The 23,463-nt window shown below is 51.2% G+C and overlaps 1 protein-coding gene across 1 annotated transcript; it reads left to right on the top strand.

Moving 5' to 3' along the window:
• The first annotated feature begins 1,091 nt into the window (after positions 1-1,091).
• Positions 1,092-21,945, top strand: LOC147095565 (E3 ubiquitin-protein ligase TRIM39-like). Its single transcript, XM_085974693.1, has 6 exons — positions 1,092-2,262; positions 5,844-5,939; positions 6,020-6,253; positions 14,885-14,907; positions 15,000-15,145; positions 21,143-21,945. Exons 1-6 carry the CDS (start codon positions 1,309-1,311, stop codon positions 21,685-21,687), a joined length of 1,998 nt encoding a protein of 665 aa, XP_085830819.1. The 5' UTR covers positions 1,092-1,308; the 3' UTR covers positions 21,688-21,945.
• Positions 21,946-23,463: the final 1,518 nt, after the last annotated feature.

The following is a 23,463-nucleotide window of genomic DNA, read 5'->3' as shown; positions in this document are numbered from 1 at the left end:
GGAACAAAGGGCAGTAGAGGAGGCTGTTCCAGGACACAGCATGGCTTATAAGGTGCCAGTGGACACTGGTACTGCCAGGCCACAGTGTGACAGAGTAAAACCAACATCAGAGACTACTCCAATCTCAAGTGCGAGTGAATCTGAGAATCCACCACAAGTGGAATTAAGACGTTCACAAAGGATTCGCAAGCAACCAGAAAGACTTATACAAACCTGTTAAATTAGTCAGGGGTTAACCATGGTTAGAGCATACTGGTTAATTAAAACATAGTACCTAGTAAGGGTTATTGTTTAAGAATTGCATACGGCAATCTTAAGGGGGGAGGAGTGTAGTAAGCTGGGAGGTACGTGATCACATATTCATAGGCTCTTAGTATTACTGCCCATCTCATTATTCTCTGTGATGCCATTTGATCCACCAGGTGGTGCTGTGGCAATTGGTCTCCTGAGTTAAGTCTGGTCTGTACTTGTTGTACTCTTTGTTTTTGCTGCCTCATGGCAGAAGCTTTTATGTGCAAGTGTTGATTAAACCATGTTACAGAGTTAACCTGTGTCCGTCTCCATCTATGGCCACCTCAAGATACCACAGAGATCATGGCTGATCTGTATCTTAACTCAATCCACCTACCTTGACTCCATACCCTTTTATACACTTGTCGAGCAAAAATCTATCAATCTCAGATTTTAAATGATTTATTACTCATTGAGCGAGTATCTAGTGCTGTTTGTGGGAGGGACTCCCACACTTCTACCACCCTTAGTGTGAAGAAGTGTTTTCTAACTTCTCTCCTGAAAGGCCTGGCTCTGATTATAAGGTTATGTCACCATGGAAGGGGTCCCAATCTAAATTCAAGCCCTCCCCCCAGACTTGTATAGTCAATCCATGCACCATTTGTGTTTTATATGTTTGACATTCAAAGAAATAAAGATTTGCCAGACAAGTTTGCCTGATGACAGTGTCCCTTTAAGAGGACAGATTGTGAAGTGAGTTCACAATAAACTGGGAGAAATGAAACTGAAAGTAAAGTGAGCGACAGAATCAGGAGCAGCAACTGAGATGGCCGTCAGTAAACAGCTCTTCACCCTGACCGAGGATTAACCTGCTCCGTCTGCCTGTCTCTGTTTGTGGAGCCGGTGCGACTGGACTGTGAGCACAACTTCTGTAAATCCTGTATCCAGAAGTGTTGGGAAAACCAGGAGCAGTCCGTGTCCTGCCCGGAATGTCGGGTGGTTCTGCCCAGGAGAAGCTACACCAGTAACAGGGTGTTGGCCAATCTCTCCGAGAAAGTACGGCAGCTGATCCTGATCATGAAGCTGGAGAAGGAACATGGTGAGAAGCTGAACCGGGACACGGAGAAGGAGTGGTCTCACTGTGAGGAACACGGTGAGAAGCTGAACCGGGACACGGAGAAGGGCCGGTCTCACTGTGAGGAACACGGTGAGAAGCTGAACCGGGACACGGCGAAGGGCCGGTCTCACTGTGAGGAACACGGTGAGAAGCTGAACCGGGACACGGAGAAGGGCCGGTCTCACTGTGAGGAACACGAGGAGAAGCTGAACCGGGACACGGAGAAGGGCCGGTCTCACTGTGAGGAACACGGTGAGAAGCTGAACCGGGACATGGAGAAGGGCCGGTCTCACTGTGAGGAACACGGTGAGAAGCTGAACCGGGACACGGAGAAGGGCTGGTCTCACTGTGAGGAACAAGGCGAGAAGCTGAACCGGGACACGGAGAAGGGCCGGTCTCACTGTGAGGAACACGGTGAGAAGCTGAACCGGGACACGGAGAAGGGCCGGTCTCACTGTGAGGAACATGAGGAGAAGCTGAACCGGGACACGGAGAAGGGCCGGTCTCACTGTGAGGAACACGAGGAGAAGCTGAACCGGGACACGGAGAAGGGCCGGTCTCACTGTGAGGAACACGAGGAGAAGCTGAACCGGGACACGGAGAAGGGCCGGTCTCACTGTGAGGAACACGAGGAGAAGCTGAACCGGGACACGGAGAAGGAGCGGTCTCACTGTGAGGAACACGGCGAGAAGCTGAACCGGGACACGGAGAAGGGCCGGTCTCACTGTGAGGAACACGAGGAGAAGCTGAACCGGGACACGGAGAAGGGCCGGTCTCACTGTGAGGAACACGGGGAGAAGCTGATGCTGTTCTGTGAGGTGGATGAGATTCTGATCTGTGCCAGTTGTGTAGATTCTCCCGCACATCCAGCCCACAGGTTCCTGTCGTTACAGACGGCAGTTCAAAAGTCCAAGGTAAGGGGACACAGTGAGTTACCTGTCTCCATTGCTCACTGTGCTGTAATTAGCGCTGTTTGAAGTTAATTAGAGTACTTTTGGTCAGTCCTCCTGTTTGATCACTTTCAGCTCAACACTGACATTTGACATTGAAGAATCTGAGAGATAAGACCTGTGAATAGTGTGTGGACTAGTGTGTTACAGGCTGTATTTACACTATTACTGTAGTTTAATGCAGCTTCCAGTAACACTCCAGGGACTTGAGCACACAAAGCTAGGCTGACACTCCAGTGCAGTGCTGAGGGAGTGCTGCACTGTCGGAGGTGCTGTCTTTCGGATGAGACGTTAAACCGAAACCCCATCTGCTCTCTCACGTGGACGTAAAAGATCCCATGACACTATTTCGAAGAGTAGGGGAGTTCTCCCCGGTGTCCTGGCCAATATTTATCCCTCAACCAACATCACAAAAAAACAGTTTATCTGGTCATTATCATTGCTGTTTGTGGGAGCTTGCTGTGTGCAAATTGGCTGCCGCGTTTCCCACATTACAACCGTGACTCCACTTCAAAAGTTCTTTGTTGGCTGTAAAGCGCTTTGAGATGTCTGGTGGTCGTGAAAGGCGCTATATAAATCCAAGTCTTTCTTTCTTTCATAAATAGAGGTATTGAGTACAAAAGTAGAGAAGTTATGCTGAACCTTTATAAAGCGCTGGTTAGGCCACAACTGAAGTATTGCGTCCAGTTCTGGTCACCACACTTTAGGAAGGATGTGAAGGCCCTTGAGAAGGTGTAGAGGAGATTGACCAGAATGATTCCAGGGAAGGGGGATCTTCGCTACAAGGACAGGTTGGAGAAGCTGGATTTGTTTTCATTAGAGCGAAGGAGGTTGAGGGGTGATTTGATAGAGGTGTTCAAGATTATGACGGGTTTGGATAGGCTAGACGGGGAAAGGTTGTTCCCACTGGTTGATGGTACAAGGACTAGGGGACACAGATTTAAGGTTTTGGGCAAGAGATACAGGGGGGATGTGAGGAAAAACTTTTTTACGCAGCGAGTGGTGAGAACCTGGAATTCACTGCCAACGGAAGTGGTGGAAGCGGAGACACTCAATGTTTTCAAGGGGAGACTGGATAGGCACTTGAGGGAAATAAACTTGCAGGTCTTCGGGGATAGAGCCGGGGAATGGGACTGACTGGATTGCTCTACAGAGAGCTGGCACAGACTTGATGGGCCGAATGGTCTCCTTCTGTGCCAATATGACTAGGACATAAGAAATAGGAGCAGGAATAGGCCACTTGGCCCCTCGAGCCTGCTCCGCCATTCAATAAGATCATGGCTGATCCTGGGCTCGAAGCCACTTCCCCGCCCGCTTCCCATAACCCTTCACTCCCTTATCTTGCAAAAATGTGTCTATCTCCACCTTAAATGTATTTAATGACCCAACCTCCACGGCTCTCTGGGGCAGAGAATTCCACAGATTTACGACCCTCTGAGAGAAGAAGTTCCTCCTCATCTCAGTTCTAAAAGGGCGACCCTTTATTCTAAAACTGTGCCCCCGAGTTCTAGATTTCCCCACGAGGGGAAACATCCACTCTGCATCTACCTTGTCGAGCCCCCTCAGTATCTTATACGTTTCAATAAGATCACCTCTCATTTTTCTAAATTCCAATGAGTATAGGCCCAGCCTGCTCAACCTTTCCTCATAAGTCAACCCCCTCATCTCTGGAATTAACCTCGTGAATCGTCTCTGAACTGCCTCCAATGCAAATATATCCTTCCTTAAATAAGGAGACCAAAACTGTACGCAGTACTCAAGGTGTGGTCTCACCAATACCCTGTACAGTTGTAGCAGGACTTCCCTGCTTTTATACTCCAACCCCCTTGAAATAAAGGCCAACATTCCATTTGCCTTTTTGATTACTTGCTGTACCTGCATGGTAACTGTTTGTGTTTCATGCACAAGGACCCCCAGGTCCCTCTGAACTGTAGCATTTTGTAATCTCTCTCCATTTAAATAATAATTTGCTTTTTTATTTTTCCTGCCAAAGTGTATAACCTCACACTTTCCCACATTATACTCCATCTGGCAAATGTTTGCCCACTCACTTAGCCTGTCTATATCCCTTTGCAGATTCTCTGAGTTCTCTGCACAACTTGCTTTCCCACCCATCTTTGTATCATCCGCAAACTTGGTTACAGTACACTCGGTCCCTTCATCCAAGTCATTAATGTAGATTGTAAATAGTTGAAGCCCCAGCACCGATCCCTGTGGCACCCCACTAGTTACCGTTTGCCAACCGGAAAATGACACATTTATCCCGACTCTCTGCTTTCTGTTAGTTAGCCAATTCTCTATCCGTGCTAATATATTACCCCCAATTCCGTGACCTCTTATCTTATGCAGTAACCTTTTATGTGGCACCTTATCGAATGCCTTCTGGAAATCCAAATGCACCACATCCACTGGTTCACCTTTGTCCACCCTGCTTGTTAACTCCTGAAAGAACTCCAGCAAATTTGTTAAACATGATTTCCCTTTCATAAAACCATGCTGACTCTGTTTGACAGCATTATGATTTTCCAAATGCCCTGCTTCTGTTTCCTTAATGAAAGACTCCAGCATTTTCCCAACGACAGATGTTAGGCTAACTGGTCTATAGTTTCCTGCTTTCTGTCTCTCTCCTTTCTAAAATGGACTCTATGATTCTATATTTCTGCAATGTTAGATTCAGTTCATAAGTTTGTGCCATAACTGAGGGTCAAAGTGTCATCCCATTCCATTGACCCAGCAGGGGGCTTAGCTAAAACCAACACACAAAGTCCTGCTGCTGCCACATCAAAGGGTCGGGTTCCACTCAGTATCAAAACATTGATTGACAGGTCAGTGGGCAGAACTCCCCTTCTCATAGACTTAAGGCTGGTGACAAATAAGTCTCTCTCACTCTCCCAGACACAGAGCATGAACTGTGTTCTCACATCAGCAGTGAGAAGCTGTCCATGAATTAAAACTCTGGACCAGCTTGTTTCAAGAGCTTAGCTAGAGAAGATGAGCCAGTGTTCAAAGTGTGTTCCATCTTTATTGTATTTAATAACTGAGGAGTGAGGAAACTGATTGTTCTCCCTGTGAAATCTGTGTAGAATTACACAGAGTCTACAGCACAGGAACAGGCCATTCGGCTGTAATATAACCACTTTCCAGCTTCTCCTTCAGTGTATCTCTGTTATTGGCCTCAACCACTCCTGTGGCAGTGAATTCCACCTTCAACCACTCTCTGGGTAAAGAAGTTTCTCCTGAATTCCCTATTGATTTATTAGTGACTATCTTCTATTGACGGCCCCTAGTTTTGGAATCCCCCACAAGTGGAAACACCATCTCTACGTCGACCCGATCAAACCCATTCATATATTGAATGTAACATAAACCAGTTGTTGGTGTGAAGCTGTGCCTGGTCTGATTGAGTACTTTTCACACTGCCTTTTGTAAAGAAAGGGGTCCACACTAGTGACACGGACAACATTCCCTGAACAGCTGCTCCCACAGTTTGGGAATAAACAGCAGACATTGCAATGGGTTATGGTGAGATCTGGTTCCATTTTTAGGACCAGCTGAAATCGGCCTTGGATTCCATGGAGGAGGAAAAGAAAAGTAAAAGTGAATTAAAACGGCAGCAGGAGGGGAAGATTTCAGAATTGGATGTGAGTATTACTGCTGTTACCTTTAAACACTGCCACCCTTTAACAACCCGCTGCTTAAATGATCTCTCTCACCATCTTAGCAACTCACAGGATCCCTGGAGCAAGACATCTCCGCACAATTTGCCAAAATCCATCGACATCTTGAAGACAAAGAGAAACATTTAATCGAAGAGCTGAGGAGACAAAAGGAGGAAGATCTGCGACCAATGGAGAAGAACTTGGAAAGAATTGAAGAGGAGCTGACGTCACTTGAGGAGAACAGACTGAACCTTTGTGTAGACATCGAGCAGCAAGACAGTATCTCTTTTCTCAAGGTGACCCTTTATAACCCAATCCCCAAGCTGTTGGTGCAAGTGTAAACAGCACTTTATAATAGGGCTCAAACCCCATCACAACAATGCACAATGTGCGGTATAACTGAGGACAAACAGGTATCAGTCAGGATTGAGCTCTGAGTGTCGAGGAGACTGTCCCACACTGTCAGGACCTCACACTGGCTGCAGTATAACTGGAACCAGAGTAAACGGTCCAGAAATGGAGTGTGAGAGAAGAAAGTGGCTGCATCTAACCCAAGGAGGGGCGAAGAGACTTGCGAGGAGCATTGAGGCAGCAGTGGGAAATCATTCAAACTAGAGAGGTGGGGGGAGGGCCGGGGGGAAACCAGAGCCAGCCGAGACAAACCGTAGGGCAGAATGTGGACAGCAGGACGTTCCACACACACAAGGGAAGAAATTCCTCTCGGGCGGCAGCACAAAACGGGCGATAGCCAATCGGCAGCTCGCTTTACATTCCGCCCAATTTACTGTCCCATCAATGGACTCACTCACACATACAGGGCAGAGACGGTTGTGATTGCACCGCACAGGCCACTGGTCAGACCACACCTTGAATAGAGGAAAGAATTGAAAAGCAGAGAAAACTGAACAGGCTGGGGCTCTTTTCTCTAGAAAAGAGAAGGCTGAGGGGTGACCTGATAGAGGCCTTCACAATGATGAAAGGGTTTGATAGGGTAGAGGTAGAGAATAGATTTCCACTAGTGAGGGAGGAAAAACTAGGGGCCGTGAGTACAAGATAGTCAGGAATGAATCCAATATGGAATTCAGGAGAAACTTCTTTACCCAGAGAGTGGTTAGAATGTGGAATTCACTACCACAAGGAGTAGTTGAAGCCAATAACGTAGATACATTTAAGGGAAGCTCGAAAAACACAAGAGGGAGAAAGGAATCGCAGGTTATGCTGATAAGGTTCGATGAAGAGGGGTGGGAGGAGGTTCGTGTGGAGCATAAACAGCGGCACAGACCAGTTGGGCCGAATGGCCTGTTTCTGTGCTGTAGACTCTGTGTAATTCGATGTAAGATTGTGTCTAGTTCTGGTCACTGAGAAGTAAGGCAGTGCTGAGAAGAGCGGTGAGGCTAATCCCCAGTGTCAGGGTCTGAGCCCTGAGGAAAGACTGGAGACACTTGACCCCTTCACTTTGGAAAGGAAGGGGGTCATTTTGACTTTGTGTAAAACGTGCGATATCAGCTCAGTCACCCATTAAACACCTCTCCCGATTTGAAGTCAGTAGAAACGGAAATGTGGAGAAGAGTTTAACGGGTGGCCGAGCCGATATCGCCCGTGTTACATAATCGCCCAGTGTCAAAATGACCCCCGAGGTGTCTGAGAGGTGGTTTTATTGAGGTGTAAGGGAGAGTAAACAGTATGGAGACGGCAAATCAAAATCAGACTTTAATTGTTGGAGTAGGACAAGGGAAACTAGGAAATGTAATTCTGGGACTGATGTCAGGAAGTTTATCTCACACAACAGTGATGAACACATGGAATGAGCTAATGGGTAGCATTAGGAGAGGAACCGATTAGATGATGTAATGTGGGGTGGGGCACCGTTAGTCTGTCTAGATGGAGGAATTGATGGGCCGAATGGCTTCCCTCATCTATAAGTATCCTGTGAACTCACCATCTGAATATCTCCTGCAGGTGACTGAGGTTTCCTCAGTGAGGGTTTGTGCTTTCGGCCCCTTAGTTTTCTCCCCGTCTTCTGTCCTGAGAGCAGTGACATGTTGGGGTTCAGTCCCATTGGTGCTAGTCCTGAGAGCAGTGACATGTTGGGGTTCAGTCCCATGGGTGGTAGCCCTGAGAGCAGTGACATGTTGGGGTTCAGTCCCATGGGTGCTGGCCCTCAGAGCAGTGACATGTTGGGGTTCAGTCCTGTGGGTGCTGGCCCTGAGAGCAGTGACATGTTGGGGTTCAGTCCCATGGGTGCTGGCCCTGAGATGGTGACATGTTGGGGTTCAGTCCCATGGTTGCTGGCCCTGAGAGCAGTGACATGTTGGGGTTCAGTCCCATGGGTGCTGGCCATGAGAGCAGTGACATGTTGGGGTTCAGTCCCATGGTTGCAGGCCCTGAGAGCAGTGACATGTTGGGGTTCAGTCCCATGGGTGCTGGCCCTGAGAGCAGTGACATGTTGGGGTTCAGTCCCATGGGTGCTGGCCCTGAGAGCAATGACATGTTGGGGTTCAGTCCAATGGGTGCTGGCCCTGAGAGCAGTGACATGTTGGGGTTCAGTCCCATGGGTGCTGGCCCTGAGAGCAGTGACATGTTGGGTTTCAGTCCAATGGGTGCTGGCCCTGAGAGCAGTGACATGTTGGGGTTCAGTCCCATGGGTACTGGCCCTGAGAGCAGTGACATGTTGGGGTTCAGTCCCATGGGTGCTGGTCCTGAGAGCAGTGACATGTTGGGGTTTAGTCCCATGGGTGCTAGCCCTGAGAGCAGTGACATGTTGGGGTTCAGTCCCATGGGTGCTGACCCTGAGAGCAGTGACATGTTGGGGTTCAGTCCCATGGGTGCTGGCCCTGAGAGCAGTGACATGTTGGGGTTCAGTCCCATGGGTATCGGCCCTGAGAGCAGTGACATGTTGGGGTTCAGTCCCATGGGTGCTGGCCCTGAGAGCAGTGACATGTTGGGGTTCAGTCCCATGGGTGCTGGCCCTGAGAGCAGTGACATATTGGGGTTGAGTCGCATGGGTGCTGGCCCTGAGAGCAGTGACATGTTGGGGTTCAGTCCAATGGGTTTTGGCCCTGAGAGCAGTGACATGTTGGGGTTCAGTCCCATGGGTGCTGGCCCCGAGAGCAGTGACATGTTGGGGTTCAGTCCCATGGGTGCCGGCCCCGAGAGCAGTGACATGTTGGGGTTCAGTCCCATGGGTGCTGGCTCTGAGAGCAATGATATGTTGGGGTTCAGTCCCATGGGTTCTGGCCCTGAGAGCAGTGACATGTTGGGGTTCAGTCCCATGGGTGCTGGCCCTGAGAGCAGTGACATGTTGGGGTTCAGTCCCATGGGTGCTGGCCCTGAGAGCAGTGACATGTTGGGGTTCAGTCCCATGGGTGCTGGCCCTGAGAGCAGTGAGAAGTTGGGGTTCAGTCCCATGGGTGCTGGCCCTGAGAGCATTGACATGTTCGGGTTCAGTCCCATGGGTGCTGGCCCTGAGAGCAGTGACATGTTGTGGTTCAGTCCCATGGGTGGTGGCCCTGAGAGCAGTGACATGTTGGGGTTCAGTCCCATGGGTGCTGTCCCCGAGAGCAGTGACATGTTGGGGTTCAGTCCCATGGGTGCTGGCCCCGAGAGGAGTGACATGTTGGGGTTCAGTCCCATGGGTGCTCGCCCTGAGAGCAGTGACATGTTGGGGTTCAGTCCCATGGGTGCTGGCCCTGAGAGCAGTGACATGTTGGGGTTCAGTCCCATGGGTGCTGGCCCCGAGAGCAGTGACATGTTGGGGTCCAGCCCCATGGGTGTTGGCCCTGAGAGCAGTGACATGTTGGGGTTCAGTCCCATGGGTGCTGGCCCTGAGAGCAGTGACATGTTGGGGTTCAGTCTCATGGGTGCTGGCCCTGAGAGCAGTGACATGTTGGGGTTCAGTCCCATGGGTGCTGGCCCTGAGAGCAGTGACATGTTGGGGTTCAGTCCCATGGGTGCTGGCCCTGAGAGCAGTGACATGTTGGGGTTCAGTCCCATGGGTGCTGGCCCTGAGAGCAGTGACATGTTGGGGTTCAGTCCCATGGGTGCTGGCCCTGAGAGCAGTGACATGTTGGGGTTCAGTCCCATGGGTGCTGGCCCTGAGAGCAGTGACATGTTGGGGTTCAGTCCCATGGGTGCTGGCCCTGAGAGCAGTGAGAAGTTGCGGTTCAGTCCCATGGGTGCTGGCCCTGAGAGAAGTGACATGTTGGGGTTCAGTCCCATGGGTGCTGGCCCTGAGAGCAGTGACATGTTGGGGTTCAGTCCCATGGGTGGTGGCCCTGAGAGCAGTGACATGTTGGGGTTCAGTCCCATGGGTGCTGTCCCAGAGAGCCGTGACATGTTGGGGTTCAGACCCATGGGTGCTGGCCCTGAGAGCAGTGACATGTTGGGGTTCAGTCCCATGGGTGCTGGCCCTGAGAGCAGTGACATGTTGGGGTTCAGTCCCATGGGTGCTGGCCCTGAGAGCAGTGACATGTTGGGGTTCAGTCCCATGGGTACTGGCCCCGAGAGCAGTGACATGTTGGGGTCCAGCCCCATGGGTGTTGGCCCTGAGAGCAGTGACATGTTGGGGTTCAGTCCCATGGGTGCTGGCCCTGAGATCAGTGACATGTTGGGGTTCAGTCCCATGGGTGCTGGCCCTGAGAGCAGTGACATGTTGGGGTTAAGTCCCATGGGTGCTGACCCTGAGAGCAGAGACATGTTGAGGTTCATTCCCATGGGTGCTGGCCCTGAGAGCAGTGACATGTTGGGGTTCAGTCCCATGGGTGCTGGCCCTGAGAGCAGTGACATTTTGTGGTTCAGTCCCATAGGTGCTGGCCCTGAGAGCAGTGACATGTTGGGGTTCAGTCCCATGGGTGCTGGCCCTGAGAGCAGTGACCTGTTGGGGTTCAGTCCCATGGGTGCTGGCCCTGAGAGCAGTGACATGTTGGGGTTCAGTCCCATGGGTGCTGGCCCTGAGAGCAGTGACATGTTGGGGTTCAGGCCCATGGGTGCTGGCCCTGAGAGCAGTGACATGTTGGGGTTCAGTCCCATGGGTGCTGGCCCTAAGAGCAGTGACATGTTGGGGTTCAGTATCATGGGTGCTGGCCTGAGAGCAGTGACATGTTGGGGTTCAGTCCGATGTGTGCCGGCACTGAGAGCAGTGACATGTTGGGGTTCAGTCCCATGGGTGCCGTCCCTGAGCGCAGTGACATGTTGGGGTTCAGTCCCATGGGTCCTGACCCTGAGAGCAGTGACAATATGGGGTTCAGTCCCATGGGTGCTGGCCCTGAGAGCAGTGACATGTTGGGGTTCAGTCCCATGGTTGCTCTCTCGCAGAGCAGTGACATGTTGGGGTTCAGTCCCATGGGTGCTGGCCCTGAGAGCAGTGACATGTTGGGGTTCAGTCCCATGGGTGCTGGCCCTGAGAGCAGTGACATGTTGGGGTTCAGTCCCATGGGTGCTGGTCCTGAGAGCAGTGACATGTTGGGGTTCAGTCCCATGGGTGCTGGCCCTGAGAGCAGTGACATGTTGGGGTTCAGTCCCATGGGTGCTGGCCCTGAGAGCAGTGACATGTTGGGGTTCAGTCCCGTGGGTGCTGGCCCTGAGAGCAGTGACATTTTGGGGTTCAGTCCCATGTGTGCTGGCCCTGAGAGCAGTGACATGTTGGGGTTCAGTCCCATGGGTGCTGGCCCTGAGAGCAGTGACATGTTGGGGTTCAGTCCAATGGGTGCTGGCGTGAGAGCAGTGACATGTTGGGGTTCAGTCCCATGGGTGCTGGCCCTGAGAGCAGTGACATGTTGGGGTTCAGTCGCATGGGTGCTGGCCCTGAGAGCAGCGACATGTTGGGGTTCAGTCCCATGGGTGCTGGCCCTGAGAGCAGTGACATGTTGGGGTTCAGTCCCGTGGGTGCTGGCCCTGAGAGCAGTGACATGTTGTGGTTCAGTCCCATGGGTGCTGACCCTGAGAGCAGTGACATGTTGGGGTTCTGTCCCATGGGTGCTGGCCCTGAGAGCAGTGACATGTTGGGGTTCAGTCCCATGGGTGCTGGTCCTGAGTGCAGTGACATGTTGGGGTTCAGTCCCATGGGTGCTGGCCCTGAGAGCAGTGACATGTTGGGGTTCAGTCCCATGGGTGCTGGCCCTGAGAGCAGTGACATGTTGGGGTTCAGTCCCATGGGTGCTGGCCTGAGAGCAGTGACATGTTGGGGTTCAGTCCCATGGGTGCTGGCCCTGAGAGCAGGGACATGTTGGGGTTCAGTCCCATGGGTGCTGGCCCTGAGAGCAGGGACATGTTGGGGTTCAGTCCCATGGGTGCTGACCCTGAGAGCAGTGACATGTTGGGGTTCAGTCCCATGGGTGCTGGCCCTGAGAGCAGGGACATGTTGGGGTTCAGTCCCATGGGTGCTGGCCCTGAGAGCAGGGACATGTTGGGGTTCAGTCCCATGGGTGCTGGCCCTGAGAGCAGGGACATGTTGGGGTTCAGTCCCATGGGTGCTGGCCCTGAGAGCAGGGACATGTTGGGGTTCAGTCCCATGGGTGCTGGCCCTGAGAGCTGTGACATGTTGGGGTTCAGTCCCATGGGTACTGGCCCTGAGAGCAGTGACATGTCGGGGTTCAGTCCCATGGGTGCTGGCCCTGAGAGCAGTGACATGTTGGGGTTCAGTCCCATGGGTGCCGGCCCTGAGAGCAGTGACATGTTGGGGTTCAGTCCAATGGGTGCTGGCCCTGAGAGCAGTGACATGTTGGGGTTCAGTCCCATGGGTGCTGGCCCTGAGAGCAGTTACATGTTGGGGTTCAGTCCCATGGGTGCTGGCCCTGAGAGCAGTGACATGTTGGGCTTCAGTCCCATGGGTGCTGGCCCTGAGAGCAGTGACATGTTGGAGTTCAGTCCCATGGGTGCTGGCCCTGAGAGCAGTGACATGTTGGGGTTCAGTCCCATGGGTGCTGGCCCTGAGAGCAGTGACATGTTGGGGTTCAGTCCCATGGGTGCTGGCCCTGAGAGCAGTGACATGTTGGGGTTCAGTCCCATGGGTGCTGGCCCTGAGAGCAGTGACATGTTGGGGTTCAGTCCCATGGGTGCTGGCCCTGAGAGCAGTGACATGTTGGGGTTCAGTCCAATGGGTGCTGGCCCTGAGAGCAGTGACATATTGGGGTTCAGTATCATGGGTGCTGGCCCTGAGAGCAGTGACATGTTGGGGTTCAGTCCAATGGGTGCTGGTCCTGAGAGCAGTGACATGTTGGGGTTCAGTCCCATGGGTGCTGGCTCTGAGAGCAGTGACATGTTGAGGTTCAGTCACATGGGTGCTGGCCCTGAGAGCAGTGACATGTTGGGGATCAGTCCCATGGGTGCTGGCCCTGAGAGCAGTGACATGTTGGGGTTCAGTCCCATGGGTGCTGGCCCTGAGAGCAGTGACATGTTGGGGTTCAGTCCCATGGGTGCTGGCCTGAGAGCAGTGACATGTTGGGGTTCAGTCCCATGGGTGCTGGCCCTGAGAGCAGTGACATGTTGGGGTTCAGTCTCATGGGTGCTGGCCCTGAGAGCAGTGACATGTTGGGGTTCAGTCCCATGTGTGCAGGCCCTGAGAGCAGTGACATGTTGGGGTTCAGTCCCATGGGTGCTGGCCCTGAGAGCAGTGACATGTTGGGGTTCAGTCCCATGGCTGCTGGCCCTGAGAGCAGTGACATGTTGGGGTTCAGTCCAATGGGTGCTGGCCCTGAGCACAGTGACATGTTGGGGTTCAGTCCCATGGGTGCTGGCCCTGAGAGCAGTGACATGTTGGGGTTCAGTCCCATGGGTGCTGGCCCTGAGAGCAGTGACATGTTGGGGTTGAGTCTCATGGGTGCTGGCCCTGAGAGCAGTGACATGTTGGGGTTCAGTCCCGTGGGTGCTGGCCCTGAGAGCAGTGACATGTTGGAGTTCAGTCCAATGGGTGCTGGCCCTGAGAACATTGACATGTTGGGGTTCAGTCCCATGGGTGCTGGCCCTGAGAGCAGTGACATGTTGGGGTTCAGTCCCATGGCTGCTGGCCCAGAGAGCAGTGACATGTTGGGGTTCAGTCCCATGGGTACTGGCCCTGAGAGCAGTGACATGTTGGGGTTCAGTCCCATGGGTGCTGGCCCTGAGAGCAGTGACATGTTGGGGTTCAGTCCCATGGGTGCTCTCTCGCAGAGCAGTGACATGTTGGGGTTCAGTCCCATGGGTGCTCTCTCGCAGAGCAGTGACATGTTGGGTTCAGTCCCATGGGTGCTGGCTTTGAGAGCAGTGACATGTTGGTGTTCAGTCCCATGGGTGCCGGCCCTGAGAGCAGTGACATGTTGGGGTTCAGTCCCATGGGTGCCGGCCCTGAGAGCAGTGACATGTTGGGGTTCAGTCCCATGGGTGCTGGCCCTGAGAGCAGTGACATTTTGGGGTTCAGTCCCATGGGTGCTGGCCCTGAGAGCAGTGACATGTTGGGGTTCAGTCCCATGGGTGCTCAGCCCAGTCAGCAACAGGGGGCTATTTGACTGTGTGGGCATCACACTGAGTCTAACCCTGCTCTCGTCTGATGTGTAGACAGGTGCGTGTTGCCCCAGAGCTGCCTGGAAGTGTCCTGGAGCAGGTACATCGGCTGCTGTCTCCCGATCGAGGGGATGCTGAGGTTAGGTGTAACACCACTGTCCCCAGCTCAGGGCCGCACAGACCAGAGACAAGCTCTGAGTTACTGGGGAAATAGAGACCAGAAATAAAAGGAACTGATCAGTGAATCTTCAAAGTCTTCAGCAGCAGAGGGAACCCTGTCGAGTGTATTCCGGGGGTAACTGCCGTGGTTTCACATCACTGGAGCCCGTCAGTGAAAACTCCACCCAGATCCCTTCACATTTTACTAAAACCACTGATTATACATCATTAAACTGTACAATCTAAACACTGCCGTATATTTATTAAAATGTTTCTGATTCTCTGTCCTGCAGCAACTGAAAAGATTGAGAGAAAGGTGAGTATCCAATCCAAACCCACACACAGTCTGACACTGTGACCACAGTTTGTATCCTGCACTGAGTGACTGAATCAATCCCATTCAAACAGGTACCTGGACAAAGGTGAGGAATGTGAAAGTGCAGAGAGAGGTGGAAATGAAGAGATCCTGGTGTCTGCAAGTCTGAAATACACAGTGTTTCGAGGCCCGTTACTCTACGTAGTGTGGAAAGAAATGAAACAGATCATCTCTCCAGGTAAGAAACTCCACAGCTTTGTGTCCACTTCCTGTAGTGTCCTGCTCTCTTCCCCCTCTCCTGAAGGTGCTGCCTGTTACTGGGTACAGATCACTGGGGCAGCAGTCTCTGGGGCCTCACTCAAGGGGCCATTCTTTATGTGGGTCCTTACATTGAGCGATTCAAGCATGAGGGCATCAGAACATCTTCTTATTTGACATCCAGACACTCGCACTTTCCAGTAGGACTCAGTAGACAGTAATCAGACTGGGACCCCGGGCTGATTGTGTTGCTCTCTGACCCAGGACTCACTGGACAGTGATCAGACTGGGACCCTGGGCTGATTGTGTTCCTCTCTGACCCAGGACTCACTGGACAGTGATCAGACTGGGACCGCTGGCTGATTGTGTTCCTCTCTGACCCAGGACTCACTGGACAGTGATCAGACTGGGACCCCGGGCTGATTGTGTTCCTCTCTGACCCAGGATTCACTGGACAGTGATCAGACTGGGACCCTGGGCTGATTGTGTTCCTCTCTGACCCAGGACTCACTGGACAGTGATCAGACTGGGACCCTGGGCTGATTGTGTTCCTCTCTGACCCAGGACTCACTGGACAGTGATCAGACTGGGACCCTGGGCTGATTGTGTTCCTCTCTGACCCAGGACTCAGTGGACAGTGATCAGACTGGGACCCCGGGCTGATTGTGTTCCACTCTGACCCAGGACTCACTGGACAGTGATCAGACTGGGACCCTGACTGATTGTGTTCCTCTCTGACCCAGGACTCAGTGGACAGTGATCAGACTGGGACCCCGGGCTGATTGTGTTCCACTCTGACCCAGGACTCACTGGACAGTGATCAGACTGGGACCCTGACTGATTGTGTTCCTCTCTGACCCAGGACTCACTGGACAGCAATCAGACTGGGACCCCGGGCTGACTGTGTTCCTCTCTGACCCAGGACTCACTGGACAGTGATCAGACTGGGACCCCTGGCTGATTGTGTTCATCTCTGACCCAGGACTCACTGGACAGTGATCAGACTGGGACCCCTGGGCTGATTGTGTTCATCTCTGACCCAGGACCCACTGGACAGTGATCAGACTGGGACCTCGGGCTGATTGTGTTCCTCTCTGACCCAGGACTCACTGGACAGTGATCAGACTGGGACCCCGGGCTGATTGTGTTCATCTCTGACCCGGGACTCACTGGACAGTGATCAGACTGGGACCCCGGGCTGATTGTGTTCATCTCTGACCCAGGACTCACTGGACAGTGATCAGACTGGGACCCCGGGCTGATTGTGTTCCTCTCTGACCCAGGACTCACTGGACAGTGATCAGACTGGGACCCCGGGTTGATTGTGTTCCTCTCTGACCCAGGATTCACTGGACAGTGATCAGACTGGGACCCCTTTCTGATGGAGTTCATCTCTGACCCAGGACTCACTGGACAGTGATCAGACTGGGACCCCGGGCTGATGGAGTTCATCTCTGACCCAGGACTCACTGGACAGTGATCAGACTGGGACCCCGGGCTGATTGTGTTCCTCTCTGACCCAGGACTCACTGGACAGTGATCAGACTGGGACCCCGGGCTGATTGTGTTCCTCTCTGACCCAGGACTCACTGGGCAGTGATCAGACTGGGACCCCGGACTGATTGTGTTCCTCTCTGACCCAGGACTCACTGGACAGTGATCTGACTGGGACCCCGGGCTGATGGAGTTCATCTCTGACCCAGGACTCACTGGACAGTGATCAGACTGGGACCCCGGGCTGATTGTGTTCCTCTCTGACCCAGGACTCACTGGGCAGTGATCAGACTGGGACCCCGGACTGATTGTGTTCCTCTCTGACCCAGGACTCACTGGACAGTGATCAGACTGGGACCCCGGGCTGATTGTGTTCCTCTCTGACCCAGGAATACTGACTGTCGATCCCCTGCTCTGTGTGGTTTTGTACTTTCACCGAGCCGTACATCCCCACCCCCCACATACCATCTGGGACCTTCTTACAGTTTCCACTGGTGTGATTGTTCTAATTTTCCATTAATGGAGGTTTTTGTGGAATAGGCTTGTTGGGAGTGTTTTGTTGTGGTGATTTCAGCGGGTGGTTTCTTTAATGGGAGGCTAATCCCCATCTCCACTTCTCTCAGATTCGAAGGCCTAGAAATTCCAGTGTGCTGAAAACCTCCCGCTGCCACCGCGGGCCGCAGTTAACGGCCGCCCGAATTCATCGCGCTGGCAGCACCAGTATTTAAATTAGCGCAGCGCTAAACTTACCGTGAAACGCTGGTTTTCCGGCGCTACTCTCAGCAGGAGGCCCAATGTAGCGTGGCCATAATGTCCCTGGAGCAAGAACAGCGTTATCTTAAAGCTAGCCTGTCATTTTAGAATGCAGCATCAGTCCTTTAAAGGAGAACTGCCTTCTAAAATGACAAAAATAAAAATAATTTAAAGATAGGCAGTTTTTCGCCTTTGACCTCAACTGCATTCTGAATAAAATAAACATTAAGAATAATTCCCAAATGGCAGTCTTCAGCTCCAAAAGCTGCATTGTCTTCTGCAGCTAAAAAATGGGAAACGTGCTTCAGCACTGACACAAATGGCTCAACAACCCAGCGAAGGGGCACCCAGAGTCCCACACGCAGCACTCCAGCTTTGTGCAGGGGGTCAACACTGCAACAGAGGTCCTCTACCCACAGGGGCCAGGAGGCCCTCCAGAAAGAAGAATGTGGGACCAGATCACAGAGGCCAGCAGTTTCGTCCCCACCAGCTGGCTCCAGTGCCCAATAAAGCTTCATGACCTCAGACCAGTCATCATGGTCAGCGAATGCATTATCAAAAGCCATCTCCTGCCAACTGCACCACTCGCCTCACACACTGCTCAATGCACGACACCCCCCACCCACCCCAATCACTCACCTACCAGCAATCTCTACCAAACACAAGGCACAACTCCCATTCCTAGCCTCACCTCACCCCCTTGGAGGAGACAGTGCAGGCCATTCTTGGGAAGGTCAAGGCTGAGCCCTTAGCCAGCTGCGGGGCTGAAAGGATACAAGATGCTGGTATCCTCATACGTTCTCCTCCTTCTCACATGATCCTCTTGCTTTCCCGCCCTCCCCTCACCAGAACTCCACCTTGTGCCTTTCTCATTTCACACATCCAAGAAATGCAATCCACCCCGCCAGTGGTTGACCAAGAAGAGGGAGAGGAGAGTGAAGACGAAGAAGAAGAAGAAGAAGAAACACCGTCACCGAATTTCACACTGCCAGCCACCAGCTCCTCGAGGTCGTCCTGCAAGGCCATTTGCAGTGTCCCCCACTGAAAGTCAGCAGCCTTCCAGCAGGCATGCTGCAATCACTGGGGTAACACTGTGTGACATTAGTAGGATAGGCCAAGGCACACACAAGACAGTCACTAAGGGAATGCACAAGGGTGATTAGTTGATTTCTTGATGTCATATTGGATGGGTAGATGTATAAAGTTGGTTTGAAAACTTTGCTTTGTGCTGGCTTTTATTTGATTATTGTGGCCAAGAAGACACTGTGATGGTCAGTAACAGAGGGTAGGTAAGATGTGGGACTAATGTTGAAAGGGGAATTGGGGTTCTGGCCACTGGTACCACAGCTGGATGATTCCATCCCGGCCAGAAAGGAACTGTCTGGGTTGCATCCTTCCTTCTGCGTCCTCCTCTTCCGCGTCCTCCTCTTCCGCGTCCTCCTCTTCCCTCTGTGAGCAGATGCTGGAAATCTGAAATAAAAGCAGAAAATGCTCGAAATACTCAGCAGGTCAGGCACCATCTCGACCTGAGACGTGAACTTTGTTTCTCTCTCCACGGATGCTGCCTGACCTGCTGGGTATTTCCAGCATTTTCTGTCTTCTCAGAGGCCTTCCTTTACCAGCCGATACCTGGCAAGCATCAAGCAGTGCTCCCTGAACTTTTAACAGCTATTGCACCAAGCCACTACTTAAATAAAATATAAAAAGTCCAGTCCAAAAGCTTCAATCCAAACTGAAAGATGTGTGTGTCCCTTTAAGTAGCAGTGTCTCTGTCAGTCTGTTGCATGCTTGCTTTTCTGAGCGATCATAGGACCCAGCGTTAAAATCAGCAAAGGTCAAAGTTCGCAAAGCGTCACACGCTGCTGATTTGCATTTCTAGGGCCAGCGCTGCTAACGGCAGTCCAGGGCCCTCACCAAAATGGCGGCCGCCGAGTCCAGCGCCAGAGGCTGGCGGAAGTGAGGCAGCTGCCATTTATTTTCAAGAAACGGGCCTTAACGGTAAGTCCGTGAATTTCCAGGCCATAGAATCTTGCAGAACAGAAGGAGGCCATTCGGCCCATCGTGCCTGTGCCGGCTCTCTGAATAAGCTGTCCAATTTAGTCCCACACCCCAACCTTTTCCCCAGAACACTGCAAATTATTCCTCTTCAAATACATGTCCCATTGCTTTTTGAAAGTTCCAATGGATTCTGATTCCACCACCCTTTCAGGTAGTGCGTCCCAGATCATAACAACGCAGGCAACAACTTAAACATCAACCTCAATGTTATTTACCATGTCTCCTATCCTTACCCAATATTGCAAATACTTCATAAACTTTCTAAAGGTGCACTCACTGAAACAGTCATTTAGAAAATGCTTATTGTACTGTAGAGGGTACGATAGTGCAGCGGTTGTGTTACTGGACTAATAATCCAGAGAACGTTAGTTAAATCCCACCATGGCAGTTTGAGAACTTGAATTCATCAGCAGATGGGCTGAGGCAGGGGTGGAGACAGACAATGTTACTCAGGTGGATGTAAGTGGTCTTAGTGATGGAGAGGATATGGGGTCAGCAGATCAGCTCACTGTACATAGTGGAGTCTTGAAATATATCTAACTGTACACTGTACCCAGTCTGTAATATCTGTACACACTGGAGTCTGGGAATATATCTAACTATACACTGTACCCAGTCTGTAATATCTGTTCACTGTACATAGTGGAGTCCTGAAATATATCTAACTGTACACTGTACCCAGTCTGTAATATCTGTTCACTGTACATAGTGGAGTCTTGAAATATATCTAACTGTACACTGTACCCCGTCTGTAATATCTGTTCACTGTACATAGTGGAGTCTTGAAATATATCTAACTGTACACTGTACCCAGTCTGTAATATCTGTTCACTGTACATACTGGAGTCTGGGAATATATCTAACTGTACACTGTACCCAGTCTGTAATATCTCTTCACTGTACCTACTGGAGTCTGGGAATATATCTAACTGTACACTGTACCCAGTCTGTAATATCTCTTCACTGTACCTACTGGAGTCTGGGAATATATCTAACTGTACACTGTACCCAGTCTGTAATATCTGTTCACTGTACCTACTGGAGTCTGGGAATATATCTAACTGTACACAGTACCCAGTCTGTAATATCTGTTCACTGTACATACTGGAGTCTGGGAATATATCTAACTGTACACTGTACCCAGTCTGTAATATCTGTTCACTGTACACACTGCAGTCTGGGAATATATCTAACTGTACACTGTACCCAGTCTGTAATATCTGTTAACTGTACACACTGGTCTGGGAATATATCTAACTGTACAGTGTACCCAGTCTGTAATATCTGTTCACTGTACATACTGGAGTCTGGGAATATATCTAACTGTACAGTGTACCCAGTCTGTAATATCTGTTCACTGTACACACTGGAGTCTGGGAATATATCTAACTGTACACTGTACCCAGTCTGTAATATCTGTTCACTGTACACACTGGAGTCTGGGAATATATCTAACTGTACACTGTACCCAGTCTGTAATATCTGTTCACTGTACATACTGGAGTCTGGGAATATATCTAACTGTACACTGTACCCAGTCTGCAGTATTTACTGATACAGAAATTATGGACTGGGTGCCAAGTCCAGTTCTACAGACATCAGATATTAACCTGTGTCTGTCCACCTTCCTCTGTCTAAAATATTTAACATGATGTCATTTTTATTTCCCCAGTTCCAGCCTCATTGACCCTGGACCCAAACACAGCGCATCGTAAGCTCATCCTGTCTGAGGATCGGACCAGTGTGAGATACAGTAACAGAGAATTACAGCTTCCTGCTAACCCGGAGAGATTCGATACGTGTCCATGTGTCCTGGGGTCACAGGGATTCACATCAGGGAAACACTACTGGGAGGTGGAGGTCGGGGACAAGACTAAGTGGGCATTGGGTGTGACCAGAGAGTCAGCCAATAGGAAGGGAGAGTTATACCTGGGGCCTGAACGTGGATACTGGGCTGTGTGGCTGAGAAATGGGAATGAATATGAAGCTGTTGATCACCGGTCTGTCCCACTGACCCCGAGTGTGAAGCCCAGGACCATCGGAGTTTACCTGGACTATGAGGGAGGACAGGTGACCTTTTACAATGCTGATGATATGTCCAATCTCTACACTTTCACTGACACATTCACTGAGAAACTCTTTCCTTATTTCTATCCTGGATGTTGCGATGAGGGTAAAAATGCTGCTCCTCTTAAACTGCGCCATTTCAAACCGTAGGTTCCTAAACTGCTGTCAGAGTGCGGAGAGAATGTGTCCAGTGTGGGGCGAATATTGCACATCTCACACAGTAACTTGGAGACACAGCAGAATACATTGAGATTGGGGTCGATATTAACTCCCCACAACACGAGGGAGAGGGTCGGGGTGGGGGGGGGCGGTTGTCGCTCTGACCAACCCTCCCCTCCCCACCCCACCAGATCTGCTCCTCTTAAACTGCGCCATTTTGAGCCGTAGGGCGGGGGGGAGGAGCTTTAGTCGCTGTGATATTGGGGGGTCTGTGATAGTGGGGGGGGTCTGTGATAGCGGGGGGGGTCTGTGATAGTGGGGGGGGTTCTGTGATAGTGGGGGGGTCTGTGATAGTGGGGGGGTCTGTGATAGTAGGGGGGGTCTGTGATAGTGGGGGGGTGGTCTGTGATAGTGGGGGGGTCTGTGATAGTGGGGGGTGGTCTGTGATAGTGGGGGGGGTCTGTGATAGTGGGGGGGGCCTGTGATAGTGGGGGGGTCTGTGATTGTGGGGGGGGTCTGTGATAGTGGGGGAGTCTGAAAGTGGGGGGGGTCTGTGATAGTGGGGGGTGATTGGCGCAGGGCTCGCCAATCTCACCGACACTTTAATATTTACATAAATGAATTGGCAAAACTACTTGAACAATCTACAGCGCCCGGCCTCACCCTGTATGAATTCAAGGTTAAATTCCTCCTCTATGCAGATGACCTGGTTCTGCTGTCACCAACTAAGGAGGGTCTACAGCAGAACCTGGATCTGCTGGAGTCGTACTGCCAGACTTGGGCCCTGACAATAAATCCCCCAAGTCCTTGTGTTCCAGCAAAGATCCAGACATCAGGGACCCAAAATAAATTTCACAGTAGGAACAACCAAAATTGAACAAACCACTAACTACACATACTTGGGCTTAAAAATCAGTTCTACGGGAAATTTCAAACTGGCTGTGAATGAACTGAAAGAGAAAGCAAGAAGGGCTTTCTATGCCATTAAAAAATCAATCCAAATAGAAATCCCAATTAGCATTTGGCTCAAAATTTTCAAATCAGTAATTGAACCAATTGCACTCTATGGCAGTGAGGTGTGGGGACCGCTAACACAACAAGAATTTGCAAAATGGGACAAACGCCCAATTGAGATCCTACATGCAGAATTCTGTAAAAGTATCCTCCGGACTCAAAGGAAAACCGTAAACAATGCATGCAGGGCAGAACTAGGCCAATATCCATTAATAATCACTATCCAAGAAAGAGCCACCAAATTCTGGAAACACCTGGAAATGAGCAACCCCCAATGCTATCATTATGAAGCCCTGAAATGCCAAGAGAGGACCATAAAGAAGAATACCCTCAGTCAACTAGTCCTGGGACTCAGTGAAGTAACTACTAACAATAACCAGCCCCAGGACAGTGACAGCGTAACACAAAGAATTCGACCCAACACAATCGTCGCTAAGCAAAAGGAAAAATATCTGTCATATTGGGCGGAGACGGCAAAGACCCAAAGCAAACTCAATTGCTACTTGGCCCTAAACAGACAATACAACATGGCTGATTACCTGACCATGGTAAAGGATAGCAAACTGAGAAAGACCTTGACAATGTATGGACTTAGTGAACATAGCCTGGCGATCGAAAAAGGTAGACACAGGCAGACCCGGCTACCAAGAGAGGACAGGATATGCTCTCACTGCAGTCAGGGAGTGGTGGAGACAGAGATGCACTTCCTCACAGCTTGTAGAAAATATCAGGGCATAAGGGAGAATTTCTACC

This window comes from Somniosus microcephalus, unplaced genomic scaffold, assembly GCF_052327205.1.
Source record: "Somniosus microcephalus isolate GS21.2 unplaced genomic scaffold, FLI_Smic_1.0 unresolved_chr1, whole genome shotgun sequence".
In the NCBI taxonomy this organism is placed as follows: Eukaryota; Metazoa; Chordata; class Chondrichthyes; order Squaliformes; family Somniosidae; genus Somniosus; species Somniosus microcephalus.
The sequence above is the reverse complement of the archived record's forward strand: the minus strand, read 5'-3'. Positions and strand labels throughout refer to the sequence as shown.